This window comes from Thalia democratica, chromosome 5 (assembly GCF_965202585.1).
Source record: "Thalia democratica chromosome 5, ktThaDemo2.hap1.1, whole genome shotgun sequence".
NCBI lineage: Eukaryota > Metazoa > Chordata > Thaliacea > Salpida > Salpidae > Thalia > Thalia democratica.
In genome coordinates this window covers 43,027,326-43,044,649 of record NC_139169.1, presented here as the reverse complement: position 1 = coordinate 43,044,649, position 17,324 = coordinate 43,027,326, and the positions used below count along the sequence as shown (strand labels likewise).

Here is a 17,324-nt window from a genome sequence, read left to right as displayed (position 1 = left end):
TCCTTATATATTGAAATTAATTTCAAAAATATTGTGATATTAAGTTAATAAAATAACGTATAAAACAGTTATTGTAGGACATATATATATATAATAAAAACTACTCGGAATATTCTAACAAATTCAAAAACTACTATATACCCTTAACGTAATTTTTCATCAGATAAAACAATAAAAAAATTAACTCTAATAACTTTTTTTTTTTTATTGTAATTTATACACATCTAAATAACTTTATTTTATATACATCTAAAAATAAACAATTAGATACGATAATCTGAACAAATTTCAAGTTCAAACCTTTTTTACTCTGTAATAACCAACTGGTTTATAATTGCTAATAATTAAAAAAAATCTACACCGTATCTGCCATAAACAAAAAAACGATTTTAAAATACTTGACGAACTAAATTAAGACACCCATTCAAATTAATATGTGCCTGACAACAGTTGTATGTACGATTTAATAAACCAAATCCTACAAATTTTCCTTGGCAAGCGGCCAGTCGGCCCTCCTCTTCAGCAGGTTGGCGGCAGTTTCCTCCTTCATCAGGTGAATCCCCATCTCCTCCAGCACTTTTTTCGACACCTCCTCGTTGCCACTGGTGACAGCGGAGTGGAGCATCATGGCGTCACCTAGCTGCAGGTTGAGAAGCAGACAAGATTCTTTCACGCTGAAGATAATGTTGAGTGATTGAAAAAATTGTTGAAAAACATAATTTTAATTTTGCTTCTTTTGTTTATTTAATAAAAACCAAAAAATATTTATACCTTTCTATCTTTTTAAAGTGAGTATATGTTAAAAGTTATTTTTTAAATTTTTTTATGTCAGATCAGGAACAAAGTTATTAATAAGTATTTTTCAAATTTTAAACAAAGAGCATATATTGAAAAGATAGAATCAGAGTAAAATTTCCCAACAAACCGTTTAAAGTATCGATCGGGTTTGGACGTGTATGATCTGAATAGCGGAAATAAGTTATCTTGCATATCGTGTTGCAGTTGAGCGGCTCCTCCCAAGTTGAACTTGTTCTTAACTATGACCTGTACAAAATATTTGCAATTAAACTTTTATTATGGTTTTATTGAAGCAGTTGTACTTTATAGTAATTGGAAAAGTTACAGCATTAAAAAAAGATATTTGACACGACAATCAGGTTTTGTTGATGACAGAAAATTTTTTCGATTAACTTAGATATTTTACTGGTTCAAAATACTGCTTTAAAATAATATTTTAAGGTTTTAGTTTAACTTTTAGAAGTAATTAGAAGTTATAAAAAAATCATAGTTTAAAACTCTCAAATGTGAACTAAAAATATATCTTTAATATCAAAATTTAAAATATTGAAATGAACCACATTTATAAACAATATTACCTCGTTGAAGAGAAAAGTATCTAGTTCTTCAGCAATGCTTCTCCAAACTTTACCGAATAAATATGCAGACAGCTTGCACTCGAGATTGTTCAATTTCTCCTGCAAAGATGATAGAAACACGCATATGGTTGTTGACACCATCATGTTTATCTGCTCTGACCTTGCAGCCATCGTACTCCAACTATAAACAATTTAAACACAATTTAAAAAATTTTGTGATGATGCATATTTATTTCCTTGCCAGCTTTAAACAAATAAGTAACACTACAATTTTTTAAGGAAATTTGTAGACAGTTTCATACGTTATTTGAAGTTAAGACTATAGTTTAAGCAAAAAATAAAATGACATTGGTTTATATACAAAATTCTTAATTGAAAGTTTTATATTTCTCAACTTTTATTAGTTTATACTTACTATATTTATACTACTTGAGTTTGTATATTGTACGCAGTGAATCTCAAATATAAAAAAGACTTAAACGAAAGACAGCTTATGAAAACTTTCTTAATTAAAGTTACACCATGTAAATAGTAGAGGATAAATAAAGATTTGAACGATCTCAATGTGAACCATCATTTAAAATTGTCTCCTGTAGTTTTCCTAAAAAAAAAAAAACGATAATCCAACACAACAGGTTTTTTTAGTTGTTTTTTAATAATCAAGCCTAGGTGTTAGCGAAGATTGTAGAGCTGATATAAAAATTTTAAAGATTTTATTTTTACTTTTACTAGAAAACTTTGCTATTTAGTTAGAAAGATACGTTTTGGAGAACAGAAGACTAAAACGGTAGAGCGAGAAATCCTTTTTTATTATTAAGAAAACATCTTCACAGCTAAAGCCACCGTTAATATTGAAAAAACAGAATGTACTTCGCTTTGATAGTCTACTGCTAATATTTTTTTTTCACATTATTTGAGCTATTGTCATAAGTCTTCGAAGTCACCTCTGATTTGAGAGGGTCAGGGGATTAAGATCAACACAAACCTATATAAAGCGATATTTGGATCCAAGAAATGAGAGAATTTAAAAACAATATTTTTACCATCAAACCAAGATAAACACTATCAAACACTTGAAGAAAAACTCAACTGATGCAAATGTTATTTTCAGATGTTACCTTCTGCACCGTATGATCCTAATCAAGTGAGTTTTTTGTGTAGTTTTTGTAGAAAATGATGGTATGTTATGTTGTTTACAAAACTTTTTGTTTTCAAGACATCTTTTTTAAGTGAAAAGGACGAAATATTTCAGGAAACGCTGCGTGTCTCGATTAGTAATTTAAAATAGGGCATTGAACGTCTATTTAAAAAAAAGAACCTCAAATAAAGGTAAACAGTTTGAGATTAATTTTGGTTGTATTATTATAACTTTTTCATACTTGATTTAAACTTTTATATATTTTTATTAAAATAGAGGAGTTTAAATTAAATATTTCATTTACAACCAGGTTTCGGTGACAAAAAAATTGCGACCTCTTTGAATAAAATAAAATTGTTAAGTGCACATAACAATGTTGTTTATCTTTAATTCTATTTAAAAATGTTGTTCATGTTTTTAATTAACATTTTTAAATAACATAATAGATAACCAACATTGTTATGTGCAGTTTAATATTTTATTTTACTTGAAGAGGTCGCAATTATTTTGTCTCCTAAACCTGGTTGTAAATAAAATATTTAATTTGCACATCTCTATTTAAATAAGCTCTTTACATTTCAGTAAATTGAGCAATCTTTTTTAGCTAAGACAAATAACTATATATATTTTTTTATTAAGAAATTTTGAACTAGCTCAAAGACTTTCTATCCACTAAGTAGATTAAGTTATTTAAAAATAAAATATCTTTTAATTGAAAAAATTAAGATGCGCATTTAAAATATTGTTTCTACTAATGTACAAAACAACACATAACCTATCGGTAATATAGTCGTAGCAATTTTTGTAGAGATCATTCACTGTTTCTCGTTGTACACACATCAAAGTATCTTCGTATATTTTTTCGTACAATGCTATCGTCGAGTCAAAAACTGTTTGATCTTTTGTGGGAGGCTATAATGTTTTTTTTTTCTGATAAAATTTAGTTAAAAGTTTTTTTTTTTGAAAACTTTGATAACTTTCATTATAAAAGTATCATAAAAATCAAATAAACAAAATATAATAATACAAGCAAATTATTATTTTTTTTAGGTTATAGTTTTTACTATACAATTTCAACTTTATGTCAGCGGTCAGCAGCATTTTTCAAATAATAGGTCAATTTTCCTAGAAAAAGTTGCTTGAGGACCGCATTGTATAGCAAAAAGTTTTCCGTGTGGTGGTGCACTTATTTAATAAATTATAGTAATCTATAAAAAATACTATTTGAAACCAAAAATGGAATAATAAAAAATAGTAATTATTAAACTAAGAGCCTAACTTTATCTTATATCACACATTTTTTTAGATTGTATGTTCTCAGCTGAAAAATGCACTGCGGGCCGCAGTATGCCGGACTCTTTTTTAGGTCATGTAAGCTAACTTGCCTTTGATGTGTTAAGTTAACAGGAACTTAATATTCTACAATTAAAAAATATTGAATTTGGCAGCCACTTTAGATTTTCCTACGTTTGTCAAATAAAAAATCTTTTATACTTGAATTCGCAAGAAAAGTTAGTATATACGGCAATAAATTTTAATACTCATTAATATTTTGTTAAACGACAACTCAAAACTAAATAGCAAAGTTTTCTAGTAAATGTAAAAATAAAACCTTTAAAATTTTTATATCAGCTCTACAATCTTCACTAACACCTAGGCTTGATTATTTAAAAAACAACTAAAAAACCTGTTGTGTTGGATTATCAGCCAATGAGACAAAAGAACCAGGAAGAATTGAATTTTCGGCGGCTTTCTTGTCCTTGTAATCTTTCATTTCCAAGAAAAACTGTATATATTAATTTTTAAATATAAGAGTATTACCTAAAAACCTGCATTTTTGTTTAACGAGTAAAGATAAATTTTTAGATACAAACTAACGACTTTAGCATAAAACTTTCTACATGCGTATGTAACAACGATTTTAGTTCATATAAGTAAGTTGCTTAAACTAAATACTTACAAGCTAGTTATAAATATAACAACGCTGCACTGATTGTAAAATTTTATCAATAGTACATGAATAAACTTTTTAACATTATTTTATTTTTAATTAAATTAAAATGTTTCGATCTTAATACAAATTCATTTATAAAAAATATTTACTAACTCATATTTTTTTCAAATATAAGATATTATAAATTTTCTTAAATAAAAACTAATAAAGAGATTAAATTATGTTCTCTTCTAAAATTTCAAACTATACTAAAATAAAAGTAGATACTACAAAAAAATGTCTAATAAAAACCATTTAAAGTATTTTACTATATCCTTTTTTTTTATTTATTATAAATTTTTCCGATTTAATATCTTAAAGTTTCTATTAAATAATTAAAAAACTTACTAAATTATCCGCCCAATCTTCCAATACAGTTTGTATGTATCTTGATGTGTTTATAATTGCGTAAGTTTTATCATCTCCACTAGAAGATTCAACACTTCGAATAACCTTTTTTTTTAAGATTAATATTTTTTAATACCTTTAGTATAACCTTTTATTTTTAAAACTATTTGATTTATTTTTTAGCTTAGCATTTTATCATATATTTGATGTTTCTTTTTTTTATTATAAGTGAAGTTTTTAATAACATTGAAGTAAACTTAAAGAACAAAACAGAAAAAAATCGTGTAGTTCTATATGTAATCAGGCTGTGTTTTTCTGTCAGTCTTACGTTACCTTAATTTATAACAAAAAACAACTACTTTGATAATTAAAAGTATCATGCTAATAAAAGTTTCATTTTAAAAGCTAACCTGCGTGATTCTCCGTCTGAATTCATCTAAAATGTACAACTGGAAATCGAGAAACCTGAGTTTATCATCCCATTCGGGCAAGTTCTTGTATCTAGATGTTGTAGTTTTTTATTACTTACTCAATAATAACATCTTAAAATAATAAAACTTTTAAATATATTGTTTAAAACGTCCATGATAAACCTGGAAATTATTTTGTTAAGTAAAGCACAAAGCTAAGATGTTAATGGTTTGATAATTATTTTAAATATATAATTAAGTCGTAAAACCATAGAAGATCTAAACCGCACTGAACTGGATGCATGAGTTTTAAGCTTTCGAAAAATATATAATTTTAAGATCTATTCAAAAATTCAGGTATTTATCAAAACCGTTCTTTAATCTGAATAAAAGTTTACTAATATAACAATCCTTTTGAGAATTTTTTTTTTCTTATCACATAGGTTTTTGTAGTATAGAACAAATTATTTGAGGTACAGAAAGCTCGCAACTGAAAAAAAAAAGCTTTATTTTATGAAAATCTGTGGCTAGAATGCCTAGATTCTAGCGATTTTAGAGCTTCAAATCAAACAAAAATACGTCTACAATAAATTTAAACCAGTTAGATAAGTTAGCACCAGGTGATTTGAAGGATTATTGCTTAGATCACAATTTGAATTCTTTTAAAATCGAAAAATAACGATCAAAGAAAAAAACATTATAAAACCATGCCATAAGTGTTTTATTACTTTTCTATAGTTTAAGAAAGGTATTTCACAGCTTTGTTTAATAAATTCAATTAGCAGTTTTATCAAAAATTTTTCAGTAGTTTTAGCAAATATAAATAAATATTTTTTTAATTCATATGTATTTTTGCATATTTAACTAATACTCAAGTAAAATTTTAAAGATTAAGGTAGTTTGAGTACGAGATAAAACACTACAGCAAACCTAAATATTAACTATAGTATAAGTATTTTAACACTAAGTTATAGTCCAAGTAATAAACAGTAATTTGTTCATAAAATGTAAAAAATAAAAGCTTGCTACTCTTTTATGAAAAAATACCATTACTAACAAGTAGCTTGAATTTATGTTTAAAGCTACAAAAAATATTATGTTTATTTATCAACAGTAAACTAAATTTTAATCGAAAAAAGTGTTGATACTTAAAATACATTTCTAACCTGTCAGTAACGTTCAGTATCATTCTGACAACTTCTTCAGCGCATTCGGGAACTTTTGATTCGTCCGGATCCCCTTCAAGGTTGCTTAGCGACGACAACTGCGCCTTCCAACACTCCGCAACCGTCGAAAGGGTTTCTAGCTTTTCGTCGGCCCCTGAAAATTTTTGGTTCCATGATAACAATATAAAAACATGAAACAGAATAGAGTTTTTTTAAGTTATGAAACAAACCTACTAAGTATTAAACTTATTTAAAAATGCTGTCTGATTTTGAAAATATTTTAAATTAATACAAGAGTTTTTTGTTTTTGCTTCCTATACTTGAAAAAATAAACTATAAATAAAACTTAGAACCTAAATATTAAAAATGTATGAAGTTTAAAGTTCTTTTTAAACTCTTCTACCAAAAAAGAATACAAGTTTTATATGAACTTTTGTCTGATAAGAAATTAGAAATTGAACAGAAAGGTTAAAAAAAAAATCTAACTAAAAACTAATTTAACTTTTGTAATTTTTTTTTTAAATATACAAAACTTTAAACTCTTTTGTAGTTATATATGATCACAGGGTTGCCACTCTTTGAGTCAAAAAATCTTTCTTGAGTGACCAGAAACTTCCTTGTGTAACCTTAAACTTCCCTGAGTTTTTTTCAAATCCTTAAAAAAAATTTCACTTCTGGTGCAAACTACAAATACCTTGTGTTCATTTTTCTTCTTAAATAATAACATGAAGATTGTATGTGTATGCTTCTGTGCTAGATTCTTACTAAACTTATGAAAAAAAAAAAACTGTTTTCAAAAATTGAATGTAGAAGTTGAATTAATCAATTGACATTTAAAAACAAAATTCGTGCACAATTTTGTGTTAACATGTTAGTTAACTTTATATACAACAGAATATAGTTTTATTTTTGACATTTTAATTAATTTATTTACTGAAAAAAAGTAGTTGTAAACAAATAACTTTATTTAAGAAATAAGGACTTATAGTACAACATAGTTTTATTAAACTACATAAGTTTTTTAGAACTTTTCAATGCATATTTAACCACAATTTTATACCTCTAGACTAGACTATTTGTTTTTGTTTAATTTTAGTCATGATAAATATAAATTAAAACTTTTAAAAAACTATAATGTTAATTCTAAGAATATTGAAGAACTAGCCGCTAGGCTAAAAATTTCTAAATAAGCACTTAATAATAAATAAAATCATTTATATTGAAAAAAATACTGAACCTGGATTAACTAAATCTCATTCTAGATCTATAAAAAAAATTTACTGAGGTTTTTTTTTAATCTTAAAACTTCCCTGTAGTTTTCAGAAAAAATCAAAACTGCCTTGAGTTTAAAAATGATATCAAAATCCCCTGAGTTTCCCTGAAATTTTCTATAATTTGAAAATTCCCTGAGTTCCCTGAGTGTGTGGCAACCGTGTGATCATTAATTATTTTTATTAAATACAAGTATTATCAGCTATAAAATTTTCACTAATTTTTTTCTTAAAATCAGAGACTTCAGCAGGTTCCTTATGGGAGGTGCAACTACAACGGTGAAAAAAGAATATTTCACTAAAAATATATCTCCTCCTACGTTTTTTAGATAAAGACCTCAAACTTTAAGGAAATATTCCTTTTAATATTTGGAAAATTTTGTCGGAAAGAACTTAAAAAAAAAGTTTCTAAAAAAACTAAACAAAAAAAACTTTTTTTTTGTTCTTTTGTCTTAATTTTTTATTTTTGTTACGATAGAATTTTCTAAATATTTGAGGTAATTATCTCAAAAAATGTAGGAGGAGATAGATTTTTATTGATTTCTAGTTATTCGCCGTTTTAGTTTGCGCCTCCCATAAGGAACCTGTTGAAGTCTCTGACTTCGACCGGCTAAATCTCAAAAATTAAATTGAGTTTTGAAAATCTGTTTAAAAAAACAAGTAGCTTAGTTAAAATTTAATAAAACAAGACTAAATTGTGAATAAGGTGATTTACCTTTCCCTATGCTCTTAAAGTAATTATTGAAATGCTTAATAATTATACAAACTACTTTAACCCACCCTGTTGCCAATAGAGGCAAAGCTTTTCTGCAACTAATAGACAAACATTTTAAAGAAGATCACAAACTAAGCAAATTAACAAAAAGAAACAATTGTAAAATTTCATATAGCTGCATGAGCAATATCAAGATGTTAATCCAAAAACATAACCGAATGTACTCAAAAACAAAAAACGAAACGCTTTGCAACTGCCGAACAAAAAATAAATGTCCCTTTAACAGTAAATACTTAGTTGATAATGTCATATATAAAGCAACAATCAGATCAGAAAACGAAATTAAAAACTATTTGGGCTCAAGGGGTGGCACTTTTAAAAAAAGATAGTACAACCATATTAGCGACTTTAAAAACTTCATAGAGAACGGCACAGAAATATCGAAGTATACCTGTAAGCTTAAAAATAACAACATTGACTACAAAATTAACAGGGAAATAATCCAACACATTGGTAATACCCACAAAGTATTTGCAGTACTTGTATACTAGAAAAAATCGCGACTGCCAAGGCTGACAGAAGGGATAACTTAAGTAAACGGTACGAACTATTCTATTCTTGCCCCAACTTCAAAAAACTACATTTCAAAACTTAAACCTTAAGTTGTTAGTAATATTGGTTTTATGTATGCTCTTAAATATTTTTATGTAGATACTATTTTCAACAAACTGAATTTTTTTTTTATTCAAGCAAAATTTCAAATTTTCATAGTCATTACATGCAGATGTTCCTTCAAAACTAAAGTCTTAAATTGTCCGCAATAATAGTTTTATGTACGCTCTTATAAAGTTTTTATGTGACTACTATTATTAACAATCTAAAAGTTTATGAGACCCAAGCAAAATTTTAAATTGTTATCGTCAATACAGACAAATATTTCTTTAAATTTTCTATAGCTACGTCATAATCTAAATTAACAAGATTTTTAACTTAAAGCTCTTGCATTACTAATAACCACACTTTTATTCTAACAATGTTTACTTTGAAAACTTTCAAGAAGAAAAAAATAAACCTGCATCTAGGTCCTTATTATTGTTGTATTGTATACTTTTTTAAACTAAAACCCACAAAAATTCAAACTGTAACATAAATTTAACCGTAAGATAAAAATTTAATTAGTTTTGTTTCATAAGTAAAAAATTGTTTTTAAGTAAAAATTATTTGTATTTATCATTTTTTTTTGTTTTAGCACTGTTTTCAATAACTATCATATACATTTCTAGATTTTTTTTAAATAAGCACTGAAGAGGTCTTTGAACGAAACTGAGTCTGCTTTGAAATTTCTTGAAAGAATTTAACAAATATAATTTCTCCTCTAGAAGTTGAGATCTTTTTATTAGTTACCGAAAAATCAAAACAATAACATTTACTTTAATTATTAAACGTTATGATAATAATGTTTATAACAACTGACAGCGCTGCTCTACGTCCAGCCACTTTTTAAGACATTTCGGAAGAGTCAGTACGTTGAGAGGGCTGTGAGCTTTCAACGTTGATTTGGGAATATCGTGAACACTTCTCAACTCCTTGTCGAATATCAGCACCTGAAAATTGTTCAAATGTGTTAATATGAAATACCACAGGAACATTGTGTAAAGCTTTAATCACTGTAGCTACTAGATTTATTTCTAGTACAAAACAAACTCGTTGCTTAAATCATAAATTTTGTTAATTTAATTAAGAAACTTTAATTTACTTATTTTATAACTATTTAAGGTTTTTTTTTTAAATATAAAAATGTGAATAAAGTATTTATTATAGTTTTACAATAAACATTTTTACATCAATCTTGTAAAAGTTACAAAAATATTTGTATTGAAACTAATAAAACCGTTCTCTAAAAAAAAATATTGTTAAAAAGTGTAGAATTAATTTCTGGTAGTTAAACTAAACAATTAACCTCGTCAACAAAATGAGAGAAAATTTCATCATCTTCTAGAATCTTGTCGATATCAACAACCATTTTACACTTAACTAGTTGCAGTAGTCCTTCGGTAAACATTACCTGTAAAATTTCTAAATAGAATATTATGAAACACTACAGTAATATTTGCTAGTATATGTTTTATTTCAATTATTACTATAATATGGAAAAGTAAAGATAAAAAGTCATATAAAATTCAAAATAGTAAAAAAATACATGTTTTCAATGCGCACTTTTTATAAAAATTTAACACAATGTAATAAAACTAATGTAAACTATACAAAACTAGTGTTCTATGACGTTGAAAGAAACTTTTTACACCAAAAAAATAAACCAGTACACTTACCAAGGCATCAACATACTGGTGTTTGTGCTTATCTAATATAGGCTGAACTGTTTCTTCTAAGAAACCAGCGTGGTACTCTATCCAGTTTGCTACCTTGAATATACAAAGCACACTTATATAAAGTTTGTTGAGTTATAAATTTTAAACAATGTAAGAAATATTAAAGCTAAAGTTAGAAACAGCTACCTATAATACACAAAATATCAAAAATGCTATATATAATTTTTTTTTAATAAGTATTTCTTTCTAAGTGTAAAAATATGATCCTGTAGTAAAGCTTAATAAGAAAGAAGTACTTTCAAAAAGTTTGAAATAAAGGAACACTTGACAATCTAGTCATCAAAGTTCCAAAAACAGTTAGGGGATTTTCTTATTAGAAGGCAACAAATTAAAATCATTGTGACAGTGTATTATGCAGATATTTCGAGAAGTTTTAAATTCCACATGTTAGAAGGCTATGAAATCTGATTTATAAAAAAATGTAACCAGAAACAAAATTTCAGTACAAAAATAAAATAAAAACTACACGAGGTATAAAGAAAGGTTTTATTTTTTGTAAAGCCCTAAATTTAAACTACAAGATCTTTATCTAGTATTTACTTTTTTACTAAAAAATATTAAGTCAGTTTTGAATAAATTTTATAGTTACAAGGTAGCAAATCTCTATGGTATATTTATCAGTTTTTGTAAATACTAAACATAACTTTTAACATATTTAAAAAAAAGTTTTCAAATGTTCGCTTTTGAAATTTATCTATAAAGAGTAGAAAAATAACTTTCATAGTATTTAATAATATACTTTGCAAGTGGTTTTTAAAAAATCCTAAAATTTATATAAAAAAATGTTCATCAACTATTTTGAAATAACTAACTGTCAATATGTTAAAAAAAATGTTTAAAAAGAGTGGAAGAAGATATATAACTTTCAATTTTTTAAATTTGTTTTAGGTTTTTAGCTAATAATATAACAAGGAGCTCTTAATGTTTGACTTACCTCAAAAATACTTTGAATTTTCATAATTTATTCAAGTTATTTATTCAAGTTACTTACAAAAAAATCTTAAAAAAATTAACAAACAATATGACTAAATCGCTCAGAACTAGAAAAATTTAACTAATTTTAGTTGACGTAATACTTTTAGTCTAGGAAAAGAAGTACATGAATCGTTAGAAGATAAAAATAACTAAAAATAACAAATAAAATAACTTAGCAGTTACCTGTGTAAGATACAACTCAGGTTTACTGAGAATGTTAGAGTTCTTGTTGCCACTAAAGTGATAATGGAATCTTTGTTTGAGAGGTCTCAACAGTATTATAAATGGGAGGAGAATTTTCAAATCGTCATGATCTTCCTTGGTTTTGCCTGTTGTTGTTGTTGTTGTTGTTGTTGTTGTAAAACTTAGACAAAGTTCTTACGAAGTTTAATTAAGAACTTAATTATAACTATAAAAATACAATAAATTCATAGCAAAGCATTTCAACAGAATTAGTATATAAAAAATATTCAAATTTACCTATGTCAAAATTTTATTAGTAATAATTTTTAAAGTATGTTAACTCATTAAATATTAAAACAAAACAATCTATACATACTAAAAATACCATCAAATCTAAATGTTTTTTATATAAGTTAAAATTTGAATTGCAATATTAATTTAAGCACTATAAAATTAAGATTGCAATAGTGATAAAATTCAAAGATATTATCGTAAATATATCTCTTAATGTTATCGAAAAAATTAATGAATATGATAAAATTTTAAAATTATTCAGAAAATTAAGGGTACACACTAAAAATTTTTTAAATACTAGTAAACATTGTAAAAACTACATTACATTATAAAGATTAGAAATCTACAAACTTATAATAAATAAAAACAGTTCATTTTATAACAGTTTTAATCTTTTTTTTAAAGGGTCAAAAAAAATATAATAAACTAAAAATGGCTCTTTTTCAAATATGTAAATATAAAAAAATAGAGGTTTTAACATTTTATTTAACTTTCTTAAAAAAGTATGCTATACAAGTGTATACCAGTAACTTCATATTTACTGATTTAAATGAAAAAATATTTCCTATCAAATTTTTAAAGCTATTAATCAAACTTTCAGAAAAAAAAAGACTGAAGTTTTAAAAACTCTATTTGAAAAACTGTTTAAGAAGCTCATAATTTAACTACTATAAGTGGTATAAATGATCAAATCTAGCTAAGTTCAAAAAAAAATTTGGCAGGAACTAGATCTTTTATATAAATTGAGATCAGACTATAACCAGATAGAACCTTATATCAAAATTTAGACCCTGCCAGGGCCACATCTTTTTTTTCGTTTCTTTTAAAATTTAAGCAAAAAATTTAAGAAACTTATAAATATATAAATACCTGAAGCATCACCTGAAGCTTCTTCTTCAACTTTTCCTGAATTTCTAACGTGTTTTCTGTAAAATAAAATAAAGCTTATTATGCTAGTAAATCTAGTTATAAACATTTCAAAAAATAAGTTAACTTAGATAAATTTTATAAAGTGCTCCAGTATAAATAAAATCTATATTAATTTAATCAAAGAATAACTAACGGTAGTTGAATACTGAGTAAGTTCCCAATCACTGATTCTAATCTCACATTTGGGTCTTCTGGATTTGGTGTTTCATTATTAGCTTTCGAAATGGGAATCTTATTTGGGCCTTTTGCGTGAATGAAAGGCCACTGAACTAATTTCAAGAGTTCTTTTAAATCCCTGGAAAAAAAAATATAGTATAACAACATTGAAAGGATATTGTAAACAAGGTCCCCCCTAAAGTTTAAAAATAAACTTATAGGGAAATCAATAAAATATTGCAAATTTATAGGAAAACTAACAAAAAAATTTTGAACAATAGATAGTGTTAGAAAACAACTATATTAAGTTACTGTTTATACTCTTCTTTAACTTAACTTTAATATCACATTATATCTTAATATGACTATACTTTTATCATAAAAGTTATTCTGTTTACATTTATTGTAGAATAGAGTTTCATGTTTCACAGTCTTTATATCTATTTTATATAGCTTATAGCATATAATAAAAACTTTATGCTATGGACAGTATTAAGCTACGTGCAGAAGTAGTATTCTACTAAATCAATATAACAGTTAAAATATAAGGGGTATTTTGAATAGTTTTTAAAAGGTCTAATTTATTTTATACAGCAAATTAAAAAATAAAAACACTTCAGTTTCTTATTTCTGAATAACAATATAATACACAAAAAGTTTTAAAAATTATAAAATTTAAATAATACTTTGACAACTACAATATTCTTTTGATTATGCATCACCTGATACAACCATAAACTAAAATGTAAATTAAACTAAAATAAAAACACCAATTCCACTCATAAATAAATCATTCAAAAAAGTGATGCTAAAATATTCTTGTTGCTTTGGCAAAATGCACTTTACGTTTTGCACTCTGATTAGAAGTGCATAAAACTCTAAAACAGCGGTTCTTAATCTTTTTATCGTTTTTTACTCCTTTTTGGAAGATTATTACCAAAATTACTCCCAATATACAAAATAGTATTTAACTTGAGGATAAATAATAGATTTTTGAACTTAAAGCTTATTAAATCTAAAAAATACTAAAATTTAAAGAGTTTATTTAATTTTAAAAAATTACAGTCAAATATTAACTTATAAATTAAAATAACAATTAAAAATATTGATTTACATAACATGATTATTGTAATGAAGAAAATTTACCTTAAAAACAAGGTAATTTACCCCAGTTTAAGAATTGCTGCTCTAAAATATATAAAATTGACAAAATAATATTGGTTATATTATCACAAAAATTTCAATCACCAACAAATCAAACTTAATTTATAGGGATTTTCACAAATTTCTGGATTTTACAGAATATTGTAAATTTCTAGGGATTTATAGGAAAGTGGGAGCCCTATATAAATATTTTTTTTATTAAAAAATTTTATACAGGGTTCCCACTTTCCTATAATTTTTAATTATTAAATTTTAATCATAATTTTGTTACTTTAAAATTACATGAAAATTTTGTTAAAAATTCAGGTTTTTCAAGGTTTTTTTTTTTAATTCTCAAAATCAAGGTTTTTTAAAGTTTTTCTAGAATTCCAGGTTTTATGACAACCCTGTAAATCTGGGTTTCCCTACCTTTATTTATAAGGCCCCCTTTAAACAAACTAAAAAAGATATGGCCCCCTCTCCCAGAAACTAATGTCAGATACTCCTAAGAACTATTTTTTGCTATTCATCATTAACTCCAGAATATCTAGTGTAAGTTGATGAATATTATTGCCTTGTGGCCCCTTTACTACTCATGGCCGCTTCTTTGGCCCTTTGCAGCTTATGGACCCTAAATTCTGAAGTGGATTGTCTATTTCTAAATTTTAATATTTATTTACTAAAAAATGTGTTTTTATTTTAATATTCTGAAGTACAAAAATGTTGACTGAAACTTTTCAAAATGAAAACTATTTTTATTTTGCATTTAACTACCCTAAACAGTAAATTAGTACAATAAAAGTTATAACATTTAAATACTGTAAAAAGGAAATGTTTAAAAAACAACAAACTTGGAAAGTTTATCTTTCAGTATTTTATACCAGAACATAATGGTGTTGTGTAGATGCTGGGTTATGTTCTTGCACTTTGTATGATTTTCTATCAAGCAGCCGTGTTGAGTTACTAACCTCTTAAATGCCTGGCATGCATCAGCCATGCTGTCACTTAAAATTGACTGCTGTACATTTTCACTGTGATGATATTTAATAAAGTTAAAAAAAAACTTTTCATTCACACTTTGTACAAAATAAAAATATATATATAACTTGCATAAGGCTTTATTACATATTTATATACTTTTAGCTTCTGTATTTCCTTAATGTTTTTTTATTATTAAAATTTCACCAGTTGATTGTTGCAGTCATTAACACTTTAAATTAAAAAACATTTTAGTTATGAAAGATCAAAACAAAAACTACAGTTAACGGGGTTGCCACTCTTTGAGTCAAAAAAACTGTTTGAAATGACCAAAAACTGTTCTGAGTGATCCTGAACTTTTTCAAGTTTTCAAAATCTTTCAAGTTCATCAACAAAATGAGTTATAAAATAACAAAATATTGAAACTAAACTAACTAAATCTCATTCAAAATCTAAAAAAAATTATGAGTTGATATGATTTAAAAAAATCTAAAACTATCTAGAGCTTTTCATAAAAAAAACTATCCTGAGTCAGCTAGAATTTAAAAATAAAATTCAAAATACCCTGAGTGTGTGACAACCCTGGGTAAACCTGAACTTTTATTTATACTACTACAAAATAGTTTATATAAAATCAAACTTTGTTAAAAAATGACACCACGGTTTCTCACCTAGTCTCATTGATCTTGTTGACATACTTCATGTACTGAACATACTTTTGTAAGTTGACAATTTCCTTATTTACATGCTTGAACTTGTTGCAGCTCTCCTGAGAAGGAGCAAGGAGTTTATCAACCTCTTTTTCCACTTCTTCCTTCCTCTGTGTGACATTTTCACATCTTTCAAGTTGTTCCATTGCTTGTACGACCCCTTGCTGGTACTCAGATTGGTTTTCTGTTGATTCCACTTCAACTAAGTTTAGTGGAACTCTCATCTAGAAAACATTTTTTTTGACACTATCATTTTGTGCTAAATATTTATAAATTAAAATTTGATACAAACTTCTTCTTCATACTCTTCTTTTCTTTTGACAATATCATCATAAAGTTTTTTTATTCCCTTTAAACTTTTAATGTCATCACCAAATTTCAGATCAATTAGTTGTTGAATTTCAGATGATAAATCAGCTGTACTCTCACTACTCATACTTATAAATACAACTATAACTTAAACATGAAGTAAGTAAGATTAAAAGTATGTTGAAAATGATATAGAGGTAAAAATATTTGTCTTTTGGTTAAGGCCATAGGGGGGGTAAACCATGTTTTTACAAGTTGACCTTATTTTATAGAGTTTTTTCTAAGCTTCGAGATGCTTTTTATTGTTTTAAAAATTTTGAATTATTTTTTGAGATATGACCAGTCAAAGTCAGGCCGCATAATAGGTTCCTTATGGGAAGGGAAAACTAAAACAGCAAAAAAGACTATTTCATTTAAAATCTATCTCCTCCAATATTTTTCAAGCAATCTTCTTTAAACTTTCACAGTCTAATCTTTATACAAAAAAAAAAATGTTACTTTGGAATTAAAGAAAAAAATTGTAAAAATAATTTTTTTTTGAAAAAAAACACTTTTTTTTATTAATTTTGTGATAATTTTTTTATTATTTTTAATTATTAAAATTCTAAAGTAACACTTTTTCCTTTTATCATAAGGAATGTTTTCTGAAAATTTGAAGAAGATTGCTTGAGAAATAAAGGAGAAGATAGATTTTTAGTGAATTTTTTAATTTTTGAGAAAATTGACTCCAAAAAATTTGCAGTCCTTACGTTTATATTGAAAAATGTTTACAAAAAATTAAATATCTCTAAAGTTAAATGATATTTTTGAAATCTATAAAAACTGGCTTGTAGTTTGTA

At 25.8% G+C, this 17,324-nt stretch overlaps 1 protein-coding gene across 1 annotated transcript; it reads right to left on the bottom strand.

The window, feature by feature from the left end:
• Window positions 1-67: 67 nt before the first annotated feature.
• On the bottom strand, window positions 68-16,627 carry LOC145835544 (RAD50-interacting protein 1-like). The gene is made up of 17 exons (XM_082943189.1): window positions 16,469-16,627; window positions 16,138-16,400; window positions 15,340-15,519; window positions 13,323-13,484; window positions 13,130-13,185; window positions 11,966-12,111; window positions 10,748-10,840; window positions 10,378-10,482; window positions 9,892-10,021; window positions 6,432-6,585; window positions 5,266-5,356; window positions 4,856-4,960; window positions 4,202-4,300; window positions 3,290-3,426; window positions 1,377-1,557; window positions 926-1,044; window positions 68-674 (listed from the first exon to the last, which is right to left on the bottom strand). Exons 1-17 carry the CDS (start codon window positions 16,610-16,612, stop codon window positions 479-481), a joined length of 2,361 nt encoding a protein of 786 aa, XP_082799315.1. The 5' UTR covers window positions 16,613-16,627; the 3' UTR covers window positions 68-478.
• Between the last annotated feature and the right edge of the window lie 697 nt (window positions 16,628-17,324).